This window comes from Lonchura striata, chromosome Z (genome assembly GCF_050655825.1).
Source record: "Lonchura striata isolate lonStrDom1 chromosome Z, ASM5065582v1, whole genome shotgun sequence".
NCBI lineage: Eukaryota > Metazoa > Chordata > Aves > Passeriformes > Estrildidae > Lonchura > Lonchura striata.
The window spans coordinates 65,030,869-65,054,932 of NC_140740.1; the positions used below are offsets into that span (position 1 = coordinate 65,030,869).

General features: G+C 38.1%; 1 protein-coding gene across 4 annotated transcripts in view; it reads right to left on the reverse strand.

Moving 5' to 3' along the window:
- Window positions 1–24,064, reverse strand: part of ADAMTSL1 (ADAMTS like 1) — a 389,105-nt gene that overhangs the window by 166,897 nt on the left and 198,144 nt on the right. Inside the window, exon 1 of one of the 4 annotated variants that reach the window (XM_085567916.1) lies at window positions 5,829–9,742. The exons of 2 other annotated variants lie outside the window; for them this stretch is intronic. In XM_085567916.1, coding sequence (XP_085424042.1) covers window positions 5,829–5,834 — 6 coding nt within the window. In that variant the 5' untranslated portion in view covers window positions 5,835–9,742. Of the gene's footprint in view, window positions 1–5,828; window positions 9,743–24,064 lie in introns of those variants that run through there. One more of the 4 variants, XM_085567915.1, reaches the window with a different exon arrangement.

Genomic DNA, 24,064 nt, shown 5'->3' on the forward strand with positions numbered 1-24,064 from the left:
GGTACTTACCAGCATTGATGGGTGGATGAGTTCTCTGGAGAATTACAAGACTGCTAAAGTTTGGAGTGGCAGAATTTTATAATTAAAGCCATAACAACTCAAGTTTTTTGTTTCATGTAATTCTGTTACAATACTTCTCTGTCCCCTTCAGCTAATTCAGATTGTCTGTTTTTAAAACATGGCTGGACCTTTAAGGGACATATTGGACATACCACAGGAACCTGAAAATCCTCTCTCTTCTAAAAAGTTACAGGAAGTATGAAAATGTCATATCCAAAAGACATTTAGAATAAAAGAGATAGCCTTGGGCTTGTTTAGGTACCATTATTTTTGCCCTGAGCAACTCATGCTTTTAACAATTCAGACTCAAAGAAATACAGAATTTCAATAAGCTAGTAAGTAAGTAAATAAATAAATAATTCACCCATCTGATGCCAGCATCAAAACAGTAGGAGACCTTATTACTTCCTTTATTTCCTTTCATATCTGGCTCTGTTGATACAGCACAGAATGTGAACAACACACTAGCAAACTTCAAACAGGGACTTAGATTATATCCAACAAAGCTAGAAGGGGAAATTCAACACCCACACAGTATATTCATATGGAAACAAAATGAATATATTTATGTTATGCGACAGTTTGAATTTATTATAAGTTGCATATAATTTCCTGTCTCATTTCTTGAGGACTCTTGGAATTTATTTCAGGATGTCTTGCATTATCACACAACCCATCCCTCTACTTCTGCTGAACCTCCTCTTGAAAAGCAAAAATTTTAAAGGTTGAAGCTTTGGAAGAGATTTCATAAAGGCAATGAAGACTAAAGTACAAACAATGTAAATATTAATGTGCAGTAGAATCAATGAACATACCACTAATTTCTCTGCACAGCTAGAAGGACAGTGACCAAAAAATCCACAGGTGGCAAAACTACTAAGACTTCTACATATGCTGGTAAGAAAATTATAAATAAATCTCATAAACAAACAGACTGCTTTCCCTCCCCTTCTAATTTGATCCAAATTCAGCTATTTTTATAAGTAGTTTGGAAAAGTTCAGTTATTTCAGAAAAAAAAAAAGGTGGTCATACATAGAATTAAATTCTAAAGAGGATACTTAAAAGGTGGATGATAGAAAATCTCAGACCTATGATGAAATTATTTACATTCCCTGAGATAGAAGGACATCTAAGTGGTCAGTTCTTACTAAGCTTTGGCTTTTATTGGTCTGTATTCAACACTACACAGAGTTAACACACCTAAGAGAAGATCTCACTCCATGAAATGTATATAATTTGCTTACTTCCCCCATTGCCTAAACATATGTCTAAGAGTTAGAACATGTTGCAACACCTTGAGTATGCAAAACTGGCCAGCCACCTGTCCATAGGTGATGCAAAAAGCTGGAAAAGCCCACAGCAAAAATTAGCTATTCCTTTTCAACGGTAAGGAAGAAGTTTTATTTCAAAACTAAGTACAATATTCTGATTAAATAAAAACTTAATGCCAATTTTTAGATTAGTTACTCTCCACCTGATGAGAAGACTTTGTTTAGAACTGTCCTTGGCTTGGGCTGAGACAAATAATTTATTTTTCTTTTTCCTGCTCTCCATCATCATAGCACCTGGTGGTTGGTATGTTTTCCCTTTCTTTTTTTTTTTTTTTCCCAATACCTTCAGCTTTTTAATTGTTTCCATAAGAATGATCTTACTATTCTTTTTTCTTCCTCAGACTGCAATTTCCCATTTTCCCCACATGTAATTTTTTCCCATACAATTCTGAGTTTTCTTGCAAGGTTAAGAAAATAGCTACAGAAAAACAATAGAACTAAGACTGATGTCTGCAGATTTGACAATGCAACAGAAACCATGAGGTTTTATTTGGACATCTAATGATACAGTTATACGGGATTAAGATTTTATTGCTTCAGCAAAAATTTAGTCATGCAGAGACTGATACTCCTCTTCTGGAGAATTATTTGTCTGGCCTTCTCAGACTTCACATTGACTCATGCACCTTCTGAACACTGAAGGTTGTCCAGCTGACAGATCCATGACTACAGGTCACCAACATTCCAATCTTCAGACACTCCGCAGTGTTCTATGACATACCTTCTTTTATTATTCTTTTGCAGCCCTATGAATCTAGCAAAGTCATTAAAAGAACATGTTAAACTTTAGTGACACTGGTGAAGCAGACCAGTAGCTCAATAAGGCTACATTAAGTGCTGACTTCTTTTCACTAAAATCCAAAACCAAAAAAACTTTCATCACACAACCTTAGTTTAGCTCATGCAAGCTTCTGCACTTGGTAGAAAAAGAAATAAGTTTTATACTTTGAGAATCTGAAGGAAGATGTTAGCAAAATATGTCCCAATACAGAATTCTAGAGTAGTATAGAAAGATATTCTAATCATACATACTAAGTAGCATCTAGTCCTTCCGATAAGAAATGGTTTTGTTTTATAGACATATCTGAAGTATGGCAGCATGGGTCACAAACCACAATAGTGAGATATTTTCATGTGAATAAATCCTAGCTTTGTATAGCTGAACTCTGCATTTCAGTTCAACCTCATCCAACCAATCTGAGCAAGTGCTAGTCTGTATGTATACATGATCCTGCATGAAAATACGTTTGTGTTCTTTGGATCTCATAGTGGAAAAAAACCCTTAATATACCTACAATTTTAGAGACAGACAAGCTGACACAGCAGTAGGTAGACCTATCTACACATGAAAGGAGAAACCGTCAAGCTTTATACATTCAGATGTAAACAAGAAACATATTCATTTCACAGCCTAATTGCACTTGTGGTCATCCAAGACAGACCCACTTAGATAATAGGGGAGTGTAATGCCAAAGAGCCTGGAAGGAATGAACTATTGTATTTGACTATTTTCCATGTACAAATTAGCACAGCAAAAGAAAGAAATCCTGCTGAAAAACACATGTACTTTATTACAGTCCCTAGTGTTACTTCTGTAAGTATCACAAGAGCAACAAAGAGCTAAAAAATGCTGCTGAAAAGATGCAAATAACAAATGCAAATGTGTTTAAATGTCCTTCTGACATGACGTGATTTGACTTCTAGTTCAGCTGAGCTCATGGCTGGTTTTGGTTTGGCCACATTCCTTTGAGTTAGACAACTGTGATTTGCTTGTGCTAGGCTTTTATTTTTAAACTTTATTTTTAACAGAACGGAAAATCTCTGGAACAAAATGCCTGCTTTCTTTTGTTGCTCTTAAAAGTAGTAGTTCCTTAACATGAAAAGTTCATGAAGCAATAAGCAAAATTCTACAAATATCTGGTCTTTCTCTGGAAAGAGAAACTGCCTTTTCATACTTCTTTTTCAAGACAAGCACCTTAGTGTTATGGCTCAGATTCTCAAGAGTAGCCGTGAAAATACTTAGTCCGCATAAATGCTGGAGAAACTGGTTCTCTGAGTATGGAGCAAGTTTTAGGACAGTTAACAAAATACACTAGGGATCCCCAGTGACCTTACTTAAGCACCACTCAACTGAAAATTAATAATTTCTTCTGAAGAAGGTTAAGAACCCCAATGGAATAGTGAACTGCACTCACTACTACATCACTCCAGGCAGCTGATAGTGAGAGAAAGAGGAGGGATTGTTGCTGTCACTGCCTGTGGACTGGTCACAGCCTGTGAGGCCACTAAGGCTCAATTGCCTTAGCAGTAGGCTAATTGAGTGTACATAGGCTGTACACATGCCTGGGCTGTGCAACCTTCTTCCTGAGGCGAGGATGCTGAAAGAAGAATTTAGGTGCTACTTTGCTCTACTGTGTCATACTGAAAATTTAGGAATGTGTGATGAATTATTCTGAGACCAATCCTGTAAGCATTTTTTTTTTTTTTAATAACCCTAGTGCTCACAACTGTGAATTTTGCTGATGTTACTGAAGTGCCACATGACAAGAAGCTTCTGGTGATGGTTATTGTGGGAAAGATAGGGTCTTCAGAAGAGATACAAGGTGAAACACATAAATTCAAATTTTGATTGTCAGAGATTTCAAACTCATTCTGTCTGCTTGGCTAAAAGCTAACATCTAGGATGCTAACAGTCAGATCACAGCCTGATTTAATTACTTCTTGTTTTCTCTCAAAAAACATCTATGAGCTTTCTACTCATAGAAAGTAGAAAGCTCATAGTAAAGATCTTAGATAGATCTTAGTAAAGTTTCTACTCTTTCATCTATGCCTTTGGTGAACTCATGCTGCAATAAACTACAGTAGGAATGGGTATACCAAATTATCCCACAACTTATTCCTATCTCTAGCCAAGCTGTAAGTCAAATACTGGAATGTTTACCTAATCTCCTGCTGAAAGCAAGTGAGAGATTTTCCGAACTATGGAAGGAACAAAAGAATGGTCTGATTCAAAAAAGAAAGTTAAGCTTGCTTCACATTACTATTCTTAAGGTACAAAGAGATTTGGTGGGAGGTGGGGGGGAAATCTCTTGAGGCATGGTAAATCATACAAATAAAAACTAGTATAATGTAGAATATAATGCATAATAGTTGGCACCAGAATGCATTATTTATTTTCACGAATCAGGGACTGAGAACTTAATTCACAAGCAGCAGAGTGACATACAAATATTATGAGTATGAACTTAACATGGGACCAAATCCCACAGTCTTTACACATTCTTGTTGAGTCATATCTCCTGAGTCATATCTTCCTTAAATTAGTCCTGCAGGATTGTCTCAGTCACTACTGACTTATTACAGTCATCAGGTAATAAACATCTAATTTTCATTCATGAAAGAGAATCTATGCTCACTTTATGCCATTTTGTGTGAATACAGTATTTATAAATGGAAAATAGACTTTTAAACAAAGTGAGACTTTTAGATCAGTCCAGATAGCATTCTTATTTCTAGAGCTCAAATAGTATTTCATGACTCTATATCCAAAAAAGCTGTTCCTTTTTTTTAAGTAATACAATCATTTAAAAGAAGCATTTTGAACAGGGTTATCCTAATGTTTAGCTCTCTGTGCAGCTACTAAAAATTGTGTTAAGATTAGTTTACAATGTTTACTATAGATTGGTTGACACAGATAAATAAGATGGAAGCTGCTATAAAATTAATGTATTTCTTAAAGATCTTTTGCTATTTGAACTACTACATTCAATCAAATTCTAAGAAAAGGACAACATATGTATGCCAAGATGACTCTGGTATCAAAAGTGTAGGTATATTAATATCAGGTTTTCTGATTGCCAACACACCACTCATAAAATTAATGTCAATCAAACAGCATAGGTACATCTCTCAGCTGTAAGCATCCTAACAGGATAATCAGGTGAAGTATGCAGGAAAATATAGCAATGATCAAGTTTACTGCCCTGAAGTATACCAGGTATCACAGAATATATCTTTCAAAGGTTGGAATAAACTTGACTCTGTAATGAGGTACGGAGATAATGAGAGCTCATTTAAGCTGATTTCAGGAAAAAGTTCAGTACATGCTGTACCTGTTTTCTCTGCATGTGCAAAACTAAAACTTTTTTTTTCTTTAAGGAAGAAGATTCCAGGAACATTACAATGTGATATAGTTTCATTTAAAGAGCAGAGAAACAGCTCCTTTGTAAATCGCGAGCAGTTAAATCACCATTCACAGATCATTGCTCTCCAAGTTTAAGAAGCAGATGCCAACCTCATCTTCTTGGTTCTACCTGCAGCAACCCATACTATCAAGGCTCCAAGTCTGCAGTGCTGTAGAGAGCATAAAACTTACATGACTTCTTCAAAACAAACTCTCTCCAACTATGATCTTAAGAGATTAAAAACATACCCACCCGCATATTTGCACACACAGACAGTATCAGCTACAGGCGGTGCATATTTCAGGGGAGAAATGGCATTTACCAGGATGAGGGAAGCCAGCAGCAGGGTGCCAGCGGCTGTCCAGCGGCAGCAGTCCATTGTCGGCCGGGTGCCGGACCTGCGGTCGCACACGCAGGAGCTGCGGAGCGCTCGGCTGGCCGCTGTCACACCCAGCGCGGTGCGAGCCTTCAGCCCCGCTTCTCCGCCTCCATCAGCCCCGCTTCTCCGCCTCCATCAGCCCCGCTTCTCCGCCTCCATCAGCCCCGCTTCTCCGCCTCCATCAGCCCCGCTTCTCCGCCTCCATCAGCCCCGCTTCTCCGCCTCCATCAGCCCCGCTCGCATTTCCCGATTTCCTGACCCGGCCGTGGGTGGCTGGGCTGGCGGGAGCCGAGGGAAGCGCTCCTTGAGCCAGTCGCCCTCCCGCTACTCCGACGTGCAGCACAACAAAGCCAAGAGGTCTGGGGAAAGCGCTGCGGCTACAGAGGGGAAGGAAAAGGAGAGCGGGAGAGGAGGAGGAGTAGGAGGAGAGAGGCAGAATGGCAGAGCGGAGCGGAGTGCTCTGCCTGCAGCCCCCAGAGCTCCGCTTCACCACTTGCCATGAGCTGTTCACGCTCACTGCTAGGTCAGTAGCTCTCCTGAGCGTGCATTGTTCCAGACAGGAGGGAAACTTAATCTGTGTCAATACATAACGTATGCCATAAAAAGCACCAATAGGAAAATGCTTACATCCTCCAGGGAGAATGCACATTTTGCTAAAGCCTTGTATTCTTCACAGAAAGTGCTCAGCAATCAAGACGTCTGACTCGGCTTTAAAATTGTGAAGCAAAAATGTTTTCAACAGACTGGGGGACAGTCTTTCTGTAACTACATTTTTATTCTTTGGGGAAATTTGAAACCTTAGCTACTTGGAAGGAAAATGGGATTACTGGTGGAAGACTTTTCCACCTCAGGAAAGGTGGGAACTCTGCCTTTTTAGTATTGACAGATAGGAATTTCAAATAACTGCTCTCAGTCTGTTCAGAGTTAATTTAGTTTGCCTGCTCATGCTTCTGCATTGTCTGAATTCCCCAGTAATTTTTTTTTTTTTTTTTTTTTTTTACTGTCTATTTTATTTTCTGAAAGAGAAATTGCAAACTGGATTCAAGAACTTTCTAAAAGCAGTAGGCATTCACCCACATTGGGCTGAGCCGGACGTTTTTGCAGTTGCAAAATTTTGGTGCTTCAGGTCACATCACGTCCAGATGGGCATATAGAAAGCCAGCAAAGTTGTGATTCTGGTATGTCAGCAAGCTCAGACAGTCAAGTAAGGTACATGTGTGTTAGGGGTGGAGAATAGTATGTTAGCCATGAGTCTTAAAAGTGACTGAAGTCAGAAGCTAGCAAAGGAAAAAGAAATTCTGGGGTCAGGACTGGGGATAGAAAGAAAAAAGGAGCAAAGGTAGACCACAGACTGTTTAAGAGAACTGCACATCAGTAGAAATTAAAACTAGCCTGAAGGAAAAGCTGGATGAACAGATGGAGAGTGATACAGACTTTGTAAAAGAAAAGAAACTGGGTGGAAAAATGAAAAAAAGATGTTGAGAAGTCACATAGGTGGATAGAAGTGTCTGGCTTTGTATAACAGGAACAGAAATATAAACACTGAAGTCATCTGAAGCCAAAATAGAAAAGATTTCAACAAGATGGAGGTGGGTTTTAGGAAATGAGGCTGAAGAAGAAATTTAAAATAAGAAATTAAAGTAATTAGGAACTGTGGGATTCCAACTTTTCACTGCCTAGCAGTCATTTGGTTGGGTACTTTAGAACTGGCAGGTGAGAAATCAGGGCCAGAAAGAATGAAAAGGCTCAGTAGGGAGGTGCTATGATGGAAAATCAGTAGCTGGACTGAACATAGCAGGGATGAGAAAAGGTTTGAAATAGGTTTCAAGATTCCTCTAGTACATCTTTATGTATCTCTACAGCAACTTCAGTGACTTCTTCATGAAGGAATGGAGAGAGATGGACCACTCTGCACAATCAGAAATGAGGAAGCTACCATAGGATGACATCAACAGAGAAATTATGACTTCTCCTATTGCCCTTTAAAACTCAGGAAACGCAACATATAAATCTATTAAAAATCTAGTATATCTTTTACAAATAACACCATTATCCCCAAAAAGTAAAGCCCTCATATTTTTTGCTTCACCAACAGTGTCAACACACACACTGAAAGCTGCACAAAAGGATTTTGCCCATACATCTCCTAGCTATTGTTGTATGCTTTCCATCTTACTCTTTTCATTTTCTATAAGACTAATGCTATTGGAGAAGTACTTACAGTAGTTCCTGGAATTCTGTAAATGAAATTCTCAAGACAAACTTTTTAATGTAAACAGCAAGATTTGTATTATTGAATAGATGATTCATAACTGCTTTATTTTTAAGAAAAAAACTGCTGCAATTATGATTACATGACTTACACTGAATGGAACAACTGACAAAGATGTTTTCCTAACCATGTGTTTGGATTTGTGTGGTTTATTTTTTTTTTCTTTCTTTCTCTTAGTCTGACTTTAAACTGGAAATGTTGCACTAACGTTATATAAACACATTTCTGAATGCTGCATTACTTGTTCAACTTTAGAAAATGTGGCTTTTTTAAAAGGAAGTATATTATATTCTTCTTATGAGTGCATAAGGCTCAATAGACAATTGTATCATCTAAGATGGAGTCATATTTTTGGAATTCTCTTTATATTCAATGTCTTCTGCCAGTTTTCTTATCATGGAACTCCATTGCAGCTGATGGTAATGTTTCATGAAGAATGATGGTGGGAGACAGGAATTTATTATACAATAGAATCATAGAATCATTAGGTTGGATAAAATTTTTAAGATCACCAAGTCCAGATGTTACCTTAACACTTCTAAGTCCACCAATAAACCATGCCCCTAAGCACCACATCTACACATCTTTTGAATACCTCCAGGAATGGTAATTCAACCACTTCCTGGACAGCCTGACAACCACCTCAGCTTCCCAGTATTCCATCTAAACATCTGCTGTTTCAGCTTGAGGTTTTCTTGTTCTCCTATCACATGTTTCTTGAGAGAAGTTACTGACCACCAACTCAAAGATGTAAAGAGTGATAGTCTCCCCTCAGTCTCCTTTTCTCCCGGCTAAACACCCCCAGCTGCCTCAGCCGCTCTTCATACCACTTGTGCTCCATACTCTTCACCAGCTCTGTTGCTCTTTTTTGGATGTGCTCCAGAACTTCAAATTCTTACTTGTAATGAGCTGAATGTCTTACAGTAATGCCACAAAATTATGCAGTCTGCAATGTTCAGACATGTCAAAAAGGTGACTTTAAAGAGCTTTCTTTATTCAAGATATGTGTTTAATCACTAGCACAGCAGCATGATATTCATAATAGCATTACAATGTGGATGAAATTCACCATGACTTATACTCTGTTGCACATTTAAAATTTAGACCAGAGTCTAAAATGCAGGTTGAATTTTGTTTTCACAATGAACTCATGCAAATCATGTAATGTTTTCATGAAACCACATAAATATTCTTAATAAAAACCACTATAAATAAAAACCCACATTCTTCCAACAGTTTGGCGTTCAGTTTTCTGCACATAGTTGAACTTAGAAATCAAAGTGAAATTCAAGGAATGGAAACACATGAATCAAGTCCAAGGGAAAGGTCTACTCAAATTCTTGCATATAGCTTTAATGAGCGGTCGTGCCCAATATCTGCCAATTTCTACAGAGCAGTATTGGATCTACCTAAAAGCTCATTTGAATTATTCCTAATTGGGAAAAAAAAAAGAAAAACAACTAAGGAAAAAACCAACCAACCAAAAAAAAAAAAAAAAAAAAAAAAGAAGAAGGGTAGATGTTCTGAGAAATTACATTAAGGCATCAATTACCTTAAAGAGCTCTAGAGCTCATCTTCATATTGTGCTGTTTAGGTCCAGGACTTTATTATACTGCATTTGTATGGAGTTAATTTATTTGTCTTGCTGAAATTTCATTCTATATATGGAACACTAGTTTGAGATTATGAAGTGTGATATTTCTTCTTTGGATGCACAAATATATATAAAATAAAGCCTACACTATGAAGAAAAATATGCTCTAAACAAAGTAACTTTGTCTGAAGAGTGCAAAAACTCAGGCCATGTTCACATCCATATTTTCTGTCATATACCCCAAGTGCATACAAGAATTCAGAGCAATAAAAGACTGCTGCTATCTGCAGCAGAAGTAATAGCTGAAACTTTAAGGGATATGTTAGTCAATGTGCATGATGTCTAATGTGCCCAGCAGTGTTGTTTTCCCAGGAAGACAGAGTTTATTTTAGCAAAATCTTAATGCTACAGACGAAATCCTGAGACACTGAAAATCATTTGCAAAAACTGATACTGGAGATTGGTGAATCTAGGATTGCATTCAGAATCACTTTCTGAGTATATATATATGCAAATATGTCGCCTCCAAACCCTAACCTTTCAAATACATGCCCTTCACCATCTCAAGGGAGATTGCAGAAATACCTGTTACTCTGTGTTCTGAAAATCACACCTTCCACTTTCTGAAGTGGTTATTCATTCCAGTTTTCCTTCATCTCTTTGTGTAAAATTAAATCCATTTGCATCTGTTTGAAAGAAGCAGAATTCGTAATTGATGCTGTACTCTACCTATTGCAGATTATATGAAATGGAAGTAGAAGCTAAGGTGGGTGTCTGAAGCAGTATTTTAAGCTTTATAGATTTAACAATACTTAATTTGAAAAACACACATGCAGGCAGAAAAAACCTATTAACATTAATATACTTTATAGCAGGAAAGAGTGAACTCAACTTTAGAGCTGATCTCCCTGATGAGAGTATGTTACCATTGTCACTCAGAAGACACCTGTGTCTTCCTGGTAGCTGGACCTCTTTTTTGCCATACAGTCTGTAGCAAATGGATTTTTTTTTTTCTACTTTTTCAGTTAGAAGTTGTTCTTAGATTTATTTTTTGTTCTTCTATAGTAAACCTGGATTGATTTCTGGGAGCCTGTAAGCTTGTGCAAATATGGAAAGTGAGAAGTGGGGGGGAAGACAGTGCTTTATAAAGAGATAAAGACAGGATTTGCATTTATGTGTGTGTATCTCTGTACCTTCCAAGGCTATGAAAGAAACTAGAATGAAAGTTATAAGGACTGTAATATTCTGGAGTGTCTAGGTGCAGCTCATTTAGATATTCATGATGTGAGATTATGAAAGCACTTTTCCTCAAAGGTTAATGTGCTGATGCATACAAACCTTTACCTAGACCTCCAACTTGAGATGAGACTCAAAAGTATGATAGGAGGAACAATACATCTCTGAGCTGGAAGAAAATCCTTATTCATACCTAGCAGGGAAATAGATACTTCAACTTTTAGATTCATCAGGTCTTTGCCCTTTGCAAGAGACTGATTGCCACGAGCACTGGAGTGAAATGATGTCATTTTGGAACAGGTGCAGTGTGATCTCTCTGTGTTCAACACTCACATGTAATGTGAGGAGAGGTCTCAAGAAAGGGATGTAATATGTAATATTGCTTAATTCATTTTTTTTTGGTTGAACAGAAATCAGACCAATGAGATGTTTCCACATGAAACATTTTAAGCTTTCAATATTGAAGCTGAACAGTTGCTTCCTCCATGGGAATCACGGAAAAAGTTGGAGTGGATTCCTGTATGGGGACTTCTTTCTTGAAATTTAACTGTACTTATTAAAGTAATTAGCTATAGAGAACTCCCCCCTGCTTTGCTAGTTTGTTACCATTTACCTTATGAATGATGATATCTGATATCTGTATTTCAGTAATAGACCTAGACCTTTGGCAGCAGTAAAATCGAAATTTCAGCAAAATGCCTAAATGGTTATAGACTCTTGCTAGCAATTAATGAAAATGCCAGGACAGCACAAAGCATGCTTTGAAATGTTGAGCCAGCAAGATATTTGAACAACAATTTAACATCATGTTCATTTTTTTCGTTGTAAGGGTGTGGCAGTTTAGTGGATGAGCCAAACATCTTGAACTGACATGCTTGAGAACCTAAATTACAACAACAAAATAGGGAAATTCTGAAACAGGAGATGCAAAATTACTTCCTTCTCCTGCTTTGACAGAGAATTCCAGGTGAGAAAGACAACCACTTACATAATTTCTCTTTCAGGCTTATTACTTCATACAAGACAGTGTTTCCTGCATTGTGGTGCTGCTGTATGTATACTTTTGAAGTCTACTTTTAGAAGTCTTCTCAAGAAGCCTTATTTTTCTCCACTCTTCCCATGCTTTTTGCCTCCCAGCTAGTGCTGTATCTCAGCTTGCTCTAAAACTTGCCCTGCTTTTTGAGCAGCCCGCAAAATACAGAAAATAATCAGTTTCTGTTTTAAAAACAGGGCATTGTAAGTACGGCAAGATTAAGTGAGATTAAGTAATTTACCCATGATTTTACACGAAGACATTAACAGAGGACAGAATTGTACAATATTTCTGAAGCTGCAAACTAGCAGCCTTAGCTGTATGGACCCATATGGTGCTTGAGTTCCATGAGAAATCATATGAAGTAAATCTCACTTATGTATAGCAAAGTCACATTAATTGAAGCACATTTCCATTGCCTTTCAGAACATCCAGATCTTGCAATTAACTTTAAGTAAGTAAGAGATTTGTTCTATCAATAACTCTTTAAAATCCATGAACAGCTTTATAGTCATTGTTGTGTTTTTAAATCATAGGTCTGACTTCAGATGTCAAGACAATATATGAGTTTTATTCTTCATGAAAGTTTCTAGGCATGCTGTTTGCAAAAATTAACCAGAAAACAGATATTGACAGAAGGTACAAGCAGGTCACATATAATTAATGAGAAGTCTCATTATTGAAACTATCAAGACTGTGATTTTAAACAAATTATACAGCAACATTTGGGGCAGAAGATACTGCTTTTGAACACTGCAGAAACAAAGCTTATATTTTTGTAACTGGAAGTCAGTTGAGTTATAGATTTCCTTACTGATAAAAACAAACCCAAATCAAACAAAAAAACCTCATAGCATTTTAAACACCTTTGGATCCCTAATTTAGAAGGCTTTTGTCTTGTCTCATTTTTCCTTCTATGGAAGTAAAGCATAGGTAATTATTTATATGGCCTTTTGAAGTAAATAGGATTCAATTACATTTTCATTTTTTTCTTATCGAAACTGAGATTCTATAAGCAGGCATAGACCATCATGAATGAGCCTAAATCATGTGAAACTGCCAAAATATAATGAAGGAAAGAATATGCAAGTTTTAATAATCTTACAAAGAAATTAGAAAAAAAAATACTAGGAAGTACATTTTGGATCAGGATTTGGAAAACCCCTAAGGTGGAGGTGGGATTTGTGTTTGGCCAATTTGCTATACTCAGCTCTGTGTCTGTATTCAGCTTTCCAAAGTTTCCACAAGAGGAGGTGTGGAGGATGGAGACGGGCTGGATTCAAAGTCTTTGGGTTTTGGCCCATCTCTTCTGCTAGCAATTAATGAAAATGCCAGGACAGCACAAAGCATACTTTGAAATGTTGAGACAGCAAGATATTTGATCATTGGAGAAATCTTTCTTTCTTAGTGGGAGCGTTTTGAATATCAAAACAATAGTGAAAATGCCCTGTAGCTGGAACACCTCTCAGTCACAATGTGTTTTTCTAAGCAAAAGGCACAGACTGCTTACCCCCAAGTTGGCCAAGTTAATAAACATTAACAATGCAGACAAACAGCAAGGATTATTAGGACAAAGACACCTAATGACATATTTGAAAGCTGGAATTGTTCTTGTGTCAATTACAGATATTGAGCAATTATGAAGGTTAGTGTTGAGGAAAAGAAATCTTCAGGTTAAGGCAGAAAACACATTTTAAAATATAGAAAGATAAAGAATGTTATAAATCATGAGAGTAAACGGTAGGATTTTGAAACAGCAGAGTACTCAGATGGCTGCAACATACACATAGGAGTGGAAAAAGGTATTCAGTGAAATATTTGAAACATATGGTTTTTGTTTATGTTTCTTGCAAATATTTGAGAAAAGAGAACAACTCCTACCTGTACACAATTGTGACCATGAATGCGCTATTATGCTGCAACAGAAACATATTTTTAAGTAACCAGTAAAATACTGGAAGAGATTATAATGTTAATAACTAGGAGGCTATTATGTTCCATATTACATTTCTTAGCACTGCATCTCACTATGCAAAGAACAGCAGTTTATACTTGATGGATTAAACAGTTGCAAAATGGTAGAAATACAGGAAGCAGTGAAAAAAGAGAGATAGTATTTTCCTTTCAAGCAAGGCAGAAAATGTTCTCACTATCAGAGAAACAGGTGAAAAAATGAAATAATTTCTATTTCTTGGGTTTACAACTGGTAGGATCTGGTGACCTTCTAATTTGAATTCATGACAGTTGGCAATTCCAAATTCAAATCCATATGTGTACTGAATAATCACAGAAACAGTTCTAAAAATATTTGAAGAATGATTGTATCTGATAGATTTATCTGATTAGCTTGTACAGAGTCAGGCATGTGAGTATATGACTGAATCTTAAGGCACTCAGTATTTCTCTTATTGAAGTAAGAAATCAGGAATAATGGAAAGGAAATCCATAGGGTCTTTGACAAAGCAAAACAGATGAAAATTGAAGTAAAATCCTAATTTTTATGATATTTAGTCTGCTTTATAATTTGTTTTATCATGTATGTGTGGCCAAAGAATCTGAATTTCAAAAATAAAAGCCCTTTGTGTAGCAGTTGAAGATAAAGACAATCATGGCACTCAGGATGCAAATACCAAGGAACTGAAAAAAACTGTCTAGACTAAGAGAATTAAACCTTACCTATAAGAAAGATGTGATATTCCAGTCAAATCAACTGCTGCAGTAGAGACAAATTTCTGAGCAATGGAAGGAGTACTTGCAAATAGACATCACCAGTTTTAGACATGGAAAACTAAATCCTTCAGTCATACAAGAACTTTCTATCTGTCAGTTTTCATCAAACTGATCAATATATATTATTTTGTTGTAATTACATGGAGAAGGAGAATGCCATTCACTGCATTGTAGAATACTGTCAGCTTGTCATTAATTTCCTACGATGCCATTGACAATTTAAAAACTAATGAAGGTAGGATGGAAGAAGGTAGAGTTTTCATACTGGCCAAACTATACACTTTAAGCTTAATAAAGTTTATTATAATACAGATTTCTTTATCTATATGAAGATAAATAAAGGCTCAGCTTTCATCAAATGCTCAGCTTTCTAAAATCTATATGTGAGTGGAAATATATATGCTAGTTGCGTAGCATTTCTGAGCAGTTTTGCACAGAAATGTTACGCAACAGCAAAGGGTAAGGTTAGTGATTTATAATTTGTAATATCACATAGCAGGAGAGGCTGTAAGACCAGGAGTTATACATGTCATAGATGTACTTCCTTCAGTGCCATCTGTAATCATTAGGCTTTACATTTCTAAGGTCTTTCTGTCCAATAGGGCTTTCTTTCCACTGACCTACGGGCAGTCTTTGCTTGGAGTCTTCAAAGCACAGGTAGGGAAGGAAGCTGTATGCCATTAATTCTACTGCCCCAGAAATGCCCCCAGTAGGACAGCCCTTCCTGAGACATCCACCCTGTGACAAAGTTGCCACATATGGAGGAGTGCCTAATTTGTATAGGGGGAATATAGTGCACATCAGAATCACTGTGCCATGTGTCTAACTAACTACCAAATTAGCCAGTTTCTTTGGTGTAAGTGAAGGTTTTGCAATTTATGTCTATCCACTATCACAGTTACCATGACATGATTCAAAAGCATCTTGTATTTTCCATATTCAGAAGTGAGAATATGAGATACAGTCAAGTGAGGTGCATGGTACAGACAATTACATGAAAATTCTCTAGATTATTGAAATCCTGGCCAATGATCACCAAACTACTCTCTGCCTAAGTGGTTTAGTGGTAAATAAAGGAAATTCTTCTAAGCATATGCCCACACATCATGAGCTCTGTGTTTGAAGAAATGCTGCTCATGGCTACTTTAATTAAACAACATTGATTACCTATTATTTGATGCCTAAGACAGTAAAATCTACTATCCCATCCTCTATGGTAACTGGATGTGGTGGGTACAACAAAACTAGTTAATTTTATGTGTGTGTAACATGAAGATATAATTTTGAGCCCTTTCCCCCCATCTTGTTAAGGGGCACTCAGAGCTTCCTTTAGGAAATCCGAGGATAGCATTTTAGTGTTTTAAAACACTAGTTACATTACTGGTTTGAATTTTCTCAGCCTTGGCTTTTTATATCCCTCTCCTGAATTATGAATATAGCAGTAGCTACACCACTTAAGTTTTGAGAGACATGGCTGACTTCAGGCTCCCTTATGCATTTTAATGTTTTAAAAAGAGTCAAAAAGGAACTCTTTACCACATAATAAAAAACAGGTCTGGCCTGACCATCAGATTAGTGATTCCAGTAAGAATGGAGTGGGTGTTAAGGGCAGAGTCAAATTATGCAGCTGAGTTTCAGTACTTGAGGAAGTCCTTTTCCAGCTATATTTTTCTTCCGTTCATTATATGTTTTCTTTTATTCTTCTGGGGGACACTGAGTATGAATATTTTACTATGGCATCACTATGTAACATGTGGCCTGTACTGCCACTGTTCCATGAAACACTGGGCTGCACTACACAGCAGACATCTTGCCATTTCTGCCATTTATATACTACTGCACTCCATGTCAAAAATCTTACACGTTCTTCAAGACTTTTGTCAATTTAAGTGAAGATTCATTTGGGGTAGAAATAGTTATGAGTTTAAGTAAACATTAGATTTTTTGATTCTTAATAATATTTTGTACAAAGTTTGAATACTTTTATTTTCAAATAATTTCTTAATAATTTCTTTTTGTTTCCATTACAATGAGCATTTTTCAAGCAGTGGCTCTAAATGAATCGGTGGTCATGAATGGTTGATTGCATTTCAGAGAAGCATTTTTTGATCCTAAGTAAGAACAAGATCCTATGTCAAGGATAAGCAACTGAAAACAGCAGTTTAGGTAATTTTGACTGACCTGTTCTTGATCTCTGTGGTCTCATGAAGACAGTACAAGAAGTAGAGCAGCACAGAGAGGATTCAGTTGCATGCAGCTAGCAACCAGAGAAAAATGCATCTTGGAATAAATAGTGCCAGATTTTCCAGCACTAGACACACAGTTACTGGCTTCTACATCACAAGATTTTGAAGTGCCTTGTGTAATTCATTCTCATGATGTTTTTTTTGAAAACAAATGAATACATGCTCCATCAATGTGTTTGTGGGTGTCATCACTGGCTGTGATTTATCCTGCTCCTTCCTGTATCATGACTGGAGCAACTAATAGTGCTTCAGGGAACACAGTAAAATATATTTCCCAAAAAGGTCCTAAGTCATATTCCCCCAAAGGTCCTAGGCCAAAGATATAAGGCACATAAGCAGTCAGTAACGTGTTTTTTGTGACCCAGAGGATTTGCAAATACATATTCATTGGAGTACTTTTGCAAAAAGTGGGTTTTTCAAGTGGTGGCCTGTGTTTGCACAATTGTTTTTCACATTGACCTGACCTGTCTGCCTAAAAGCCTTTTATAGGACATATTTGAGCTCTTCTGAAAACCCACTGAACAGCATTTGGATTAGACTTTATATGCTTTCTATGCTCCTGCTAAGTATTTCCAGTTATAAGCATCTTTGGAAAGAATATTTCATCTTTGAAAAACAGCCCCAGAGAAGTGAAAACGTAGCTGCCTTCATAAATAGGATCCCGTAGGCATTTGCATGACAACATATTTACAACCACAGCAACTAGTAATCTGCAAACCAAATCATCAGTATTCTTAGTGCCATCAAGCCTGCATATTAAACTTTGTGGGCAGAACAGTTTAAACCCAGACAGAATATTTAATGTATGCCTGTAAGAAACCACATTCCTCCTTGACAGTGAGGGGCCCAGAAAATAGGGCAGAGTTGTGGCAAGGAGTCATTATGTTGATTGCTTCTATAGTTTTTATGGTATTTGTTTTACTGTTGTGTAGAAATTATTGTTGAAACTAACTCCTTGAAATGTTATTGCATGCTCTCTGTCATACACATTGCTCACACTTTTAGACATGATCACTGGTTTTTAAGTAGTTTATTTGTATAAATTTTGAATGATAAAGTCACTGTGGTTTGTCCTATACTCACTCATTCCCAAAATGGTCTCAAGACAGGCTGCTAGAAGCCAGTCAAGGATTAACCCTGCACCTCTGCATGCAGGCACATAAGTGCATGCACACATGAAGTGTATGCCAGAGGAAAGTGCAAGAATCTGATGATGATGATAGACTGGTTTAGTACTCAGATTAGCAGCTGACTGCTGCAGAGAAGCCAGAGTGCAGCAGCCCCCTTTAGGCTAAAAGTTCAAGACAGGGCATAGCAGCAGTATCAGAAACAACTTGGAGTGGATCTAAGGGAGAAAAATGAACAGACCAGCCAAGAATGAAACCCCCAAAATTCTATTGTACAGAAAGAAAATCTCACCTCTGCAGAAGGAGCACCCCTGCGTATGTTGGCAGTCAAGGTCCACCACCCCCCTGAAATGTCCCCTTGGCACTCCAGGAAGGACCAGGGTCATCTCAGAGTGAAAATGAGACCCTCTCCAGATTAGAGAGCTGAAAGAGAACCAGCAGTAGAAAAAAAGTATCCCCACCATAGGAATGTGAAATTAGCTACATTAATTTAATTTTACTCAACTGGATATTTACTCCCAGATGTTTGAAATGAGTAGCAAGTGGCTGTACTAGCCTGGATGGCTTTCTCTATAAGGGTAGCATGTTTGTTTCCCTAGGTGAAAATAGCAAAGGTGTTCAAGTTACAAAATGGATGGTAAAACTGCTATAATGGGTTCCTTAATGAGCTCTCTTCTCCCGTCCTTGTCCTTTCTGAAATAATTCACTAATCCAAAGGAGGCAGTGAAGCACCCTGAAAGTGATGTATGTCCCCTTCTCTGAGAGAATAGCAAGAATAACACTGAGGCCATGCAATTTTCAATGGCAATTTTCAGTGCTCAGAGTAGTCTGTGTTTCATATGGATGCTGCTTTCTAAGCAGCACTGAGGAACATAAATATCACATGGTCCTCTGGTTTTTATTAACAGGCTTCTCATTGCATTGTTAGATCAATAGCTGTGTTTCTAATTAAAAGATTGCTTCTGTGAATAACAATGAGAAGTACTATGTGCTACTTTACCAACCTTTCAACATAGGCTATTCACTTCTGTTCGTGACACTTCTCAGTATCCACGGAAAAAAGAACTGTGTCAGATTCTCAGTATAGCACTACTAATTACATGTCTTTTACTTGAATTCAATTTGCTTTTAAGAAAATAAATAAGCAAGGTGCTCACATGTATTCACACCAATAGAAGTGAAAAAAATTTCTCTAGATCTTCTTCAAACTTACTCAGAGTAACTACAAGACACATACTAAAACTAAAATAAATATTCTCATTATTTCTCAAAATCATGCTAATTAATTCTGTAATATACAACAGGCTAGATTTTGCCTTCAAATGAAACTAAATGAAGTCAAGAGGCAAAGGTATACGACATAGAGATTTGGCTTCAACATAGATGGATAGAGTTATAGAATCATAGACTGGTTTGGGTTGGGAGGAGACCTTGAAGATTATCTAGTTCCAACCTCCTTGTTGTAAGGGATTGGAACTAGGCCTGTTTGCTGAAAGTCCCATCCAACCTGGCCTTGAACAGCTCTGGGAATGGGACATCCACAACTGTTCACTGGGAAACTTGTTCCAGCACCTCACCACCTCCACAGTTGAGACTTTCTTCCTAATATCTAACCTAAACCTACTCTCTTTAATTTTCAACCCATTCCTCCTTGTCCTGTCACTACATGCTCTTGAAAATAGTCTTGGCTCATTTTTTCCTGTAAATTCTCCTCAGGGACTGGACAGTCACAATCAGCTCTTTTCAAAGCCTTGTCTTTTTCAGTCTAAACAATTCCATCAACCCCAGTAATGAGAAAATTACTTCCCTTACAGGAGAGTTGCCCTCCTCCCTCTGATCAACTCAGTGGCATCCTCTGGACTCATTCCAACAGTTCCAGGTCCTTCCTGTGCTGGGACCCCAGAGCTGATGCAGCCCTGCAGGTGGGGTCTCAGCAGAGCAGAGCAGAATCCCCTCCCTGGCCCTGCTGCCCACACTGCTCTGGATGCAGCCCAGGACACGTGTGGCTTTCTGGGCTGGGAGTGTCCATGGCTGGGTCATGTCCAGCCTCTCTGCTTGCACCCCAAGTCATTCTTGGTAGGGCTGCTCTGATCTGTTCGTCCCCAGCCTGTGTTGGGGCTTGCCCTGACCTAGGTGCAGCACCTTGCACTCGGTCTTGGTGAGCCTCCTGAGATTCCTGTGGGCCCACTTCTCGAACTTGCCCAGGTCCCCCTGGATGGCATCCCATCCTTCAGGTGTGTCAGTTGCTTGACTCAGCTCAGTATCATCAGCAAATTTGCTGAGGGTTCAAATTCTCACTAAATCCCTCTATGTCATTAATGAAGACATTACATAACATTGGTCCAAATATGGACCCTGAGAAACCATTGTCACTGATGCCCTTTGGGACTCTGAGACATTAGCACTGCCCTCTGGATGCAATTATCCAACCAGTTTCTAATCTACTGATCTATTGAATCCATTGCTCTCCAATTTAGTGAGAAGGATGTTGTGGGGGACTGCGTCAAAGGTTTTATGGAAGTCCAGTGATGTAATTAATTACTCCATCACAGAAAGTTAATTGGTTAGTCAGGCAGGATCTGCCCTTACTGAAGTCATGCTGGCTGTCTTGAATCACCTCCCTGTCCTCCATGTGCCTTAGTACAGCTTCTGTTCCGTGATCTCAGGCACAGAGGGGAGGCTGACGGGGCTGTGGTTCCCAGGGTCTTCCTTTCTTCCCTTTGTAAAGATGGGTACAACGTTTCCCTTTTTCCAGTCCCTTGAGATTTTACCTGACTGCCATGACTTTTCAAATATCATGGAAAGTGTCTTGGAAATTACATCAGTGGATTTCCTCAGAACTCTGTTTTGCAGCTCATCAGATCACACAGACTTGTGCAAATTCAAGCTCCTCAGGTGGTCAAGAGCCTGATATTTACTTTCAGTTGGGAGTATTTTGACACCCCAGTCCCATCCTGCTGTCTATCCCCACCAGAGATGTAAGAAAGAAGCTGACATTTAAAACAGGCAAAAAGTTTGTATCTCGGCCATCTCCTGGTCAGTTGTTACTTGTTCATTGTGTTATTTATCAAAGGCATTACACCTTCTTTTTGTTTGACATACTTATGAAAGCCCTTGTGATTCTTTGTGTCCTTTGTCATGTTCAGTTCCAATTCTGCTTTGGCTTTACTCTACTCCTCCCTACATAATCGTGGTTCATGTCTATACCCTCCTGAGGCCATCTGTCCTTTGTTCCACTGTCTGCATTTGCTTCCCTTCCTTTATTTTGACCAGCAGTTCCCTATTCAGTCATGCTGTTTCTTCCCCTCCTTGCCCATCTTCTTGCTCCTGAGGATCGCCAGCTGCTGTGCTCTATGGAAGACTTCCCTAAAGATCTACAGTTCTCTTCTGCTCCCTCGTCCCTAAGAGCCGTTTCCCATGGGATCCTACTGACAATCTCCCTGAAGAGTTGGAAATTGCCTTCTTTAAGTACAGGGCCCAGTTTGACTCCTTACCTGACCTATATTCTTCAAGATTGCAAATTCCACTGGTGTGTAATCACTGCAGCCAAGGCTACCTCCAATACAGACATCCCCAGTTAGCTCATTTATGTTGGTGACTATCGTATCAAGTGTTGCATTTCCTCGGGTAGATTTTTCTGTCACTTGGCTGGGGAAGTTATCCCCATGCATTCCAGGAGTCTCCTGGATTGCCTACAGATTGCTGTGCTGCTTTTCCAGCAGATGTCAGTGTGGTTGAAGTCCCCCAGCAGGACAAGACCTGCATGCACATTAGAGAAGAGATTTTCCTGCTTACACACCCTCCTCTGTGAGAGACTGAAGAGTTTGAAAGTATTTATAGAATCAGGAAAAGCCTTCCTCACAGACGTTCTGTCAGCTGTGGCTTACATACTGCAATTCACTTGAGAGCTGAGGCACGGCATATCAGAGGCTCTCTGGAGCAGAGAGTACTTTTTATTCTTTGCTGGCACTGCCAAGCATGCAGACTGCAAGTTTACAGATTGCGGGCATTAACTGCAAACAAAAATTATACTGGTCAGGTTTTGTTTGAAATTTCTCAAAATGTCAGTTTCAAAGGCATTATTGCAAAACATTTATCTTAATAAAAACAAACAGGGCACATGTATACTGACTGTCTAAACAATTTGACATTAAACAGTATGAGGAAAAAAAGTGAAAAAATAATCTAGACAAAAAGTTTAAAATTAAAGAATGTCCTTGTCTTCAGTGATGTTCAAGTCATCAGCTGTATTGATTTATGACTGCTAGCTACATAGAACACTATTAATCAGAACTTCAATTTTTTTTTGAATACAGATTTTAAGGTGAACTTCCTTTCTCAATGCCTGTAGGTTTACTCTTTTATGATCATTCAAAACAAATGCTCAAAACTAGACTCTGAATTGTTTTTTCCTTTTGACATATTTTCATAGATTCTGTCATTGGCCTTAAAAAAAAAAAAAAAAGGAAAAAATATTTTAAAATGTATGCTTTATCATTAGATGGCTTTTATTATGGCTACTTTCCTTACACCTTTTACTGTGTCTCAAGTTATAGAGATTTCATAGCATTTTTTTTACAGATGCAGTAAGGGGTTTGAGAAGGTAACAGAGTGGCAGCTGAGGGAGAATGTGAAGAGGAGAAAAAAAACCAGAGACAGTAAGGCATAGACCCACTGACCTTTCACTGCCCCTTGCCCCCTAAGTGACCCAGGCTGGTTCCCTGTCTCCTCTTACCTCTCCAGAAACCACCCAGCTGATTATCTCTCATGAGATAGTAAAATTTTTCTGACCTAAGACTGAGAAAAAAGTCATTCTACCTTTAGCCCTGAGGGATAAGAGGGGTGGGAAGACAGGGTTTTGCATTTGCTGCTGAGAGTCCGGAGCTAGCTCTGGAAATAGTCATAAAATTTTTAAAACAGCAGTACAATGCCTGCATTCCTGCATATTTGAAAGAGAGGGAAAAACGTGAAAAGCAAGGGGTTTGACTCTCCAGGCCCTCCATATGTGGAATTTCCATCCACATCAGCTAGAGTTCAGTATATGAATGGCTCACAGAAACAAATCCAAAAGGACATGTAAAAGCAGCAGATTTTTTTCCCTGTGAAACCTAAAGCATTTAGCTTACTTCATGGAAGAGACAGCTACCCTGAAAGCTTCTGTAAGTGTGATTCAACTTTAATCAAAATTGTGGCCAGAGAACTAGGAATCCAGAAATATAGTTTAATTTAAATTCATCACCTGTGCTCCACCTCTTCCCCTCCTCCCCCCTTGCCCAATTCCTCCATAGGTAGAATGTAAACTGCTTTTTTGAAGATGGCAGAGATTTGTATTATACCACAATATGGTAATTTATTAAGTAAAGAAAACAAAGTTTGTGCAAAAAGTAATATAATATGTGGTGGAAACTGTAAAACCCATTAGGTCAAATTCGGCCAAATTTAGAAATAAACTTGTGAATTTAAAGCATGGTTGTGTGATATCGCCCAAAATAGTTCTGGTACTCTAGCAGCAATGGACTTATCTACTTATAGGAAAATTTAAAAAATTCTTCCAGTAAACTTGTTTACAATTTTATGAGATTAGAACTTGATGTGCAACACATACCAAGGAAAAAATATTGACCAACACCTAAATTTAATATACTGCTTCTGATTTATTTTGACAGAGTTTTAAGGCTCCAAGAAAGGAGTCTTCCAGAGCTAGAAGAGAAAAACAATATATGAATGATGAATTCTTTAAACTAATGTTTTCAGTTGTGTTTGGAAGACTAACAGCAGGCACTATGAGGTTTCATGTATTATATGCAACTACTAAGTCCAAGCAAACATATCTAAATATTATTCAGCAAAGCATAACAAAAAATAACTTCT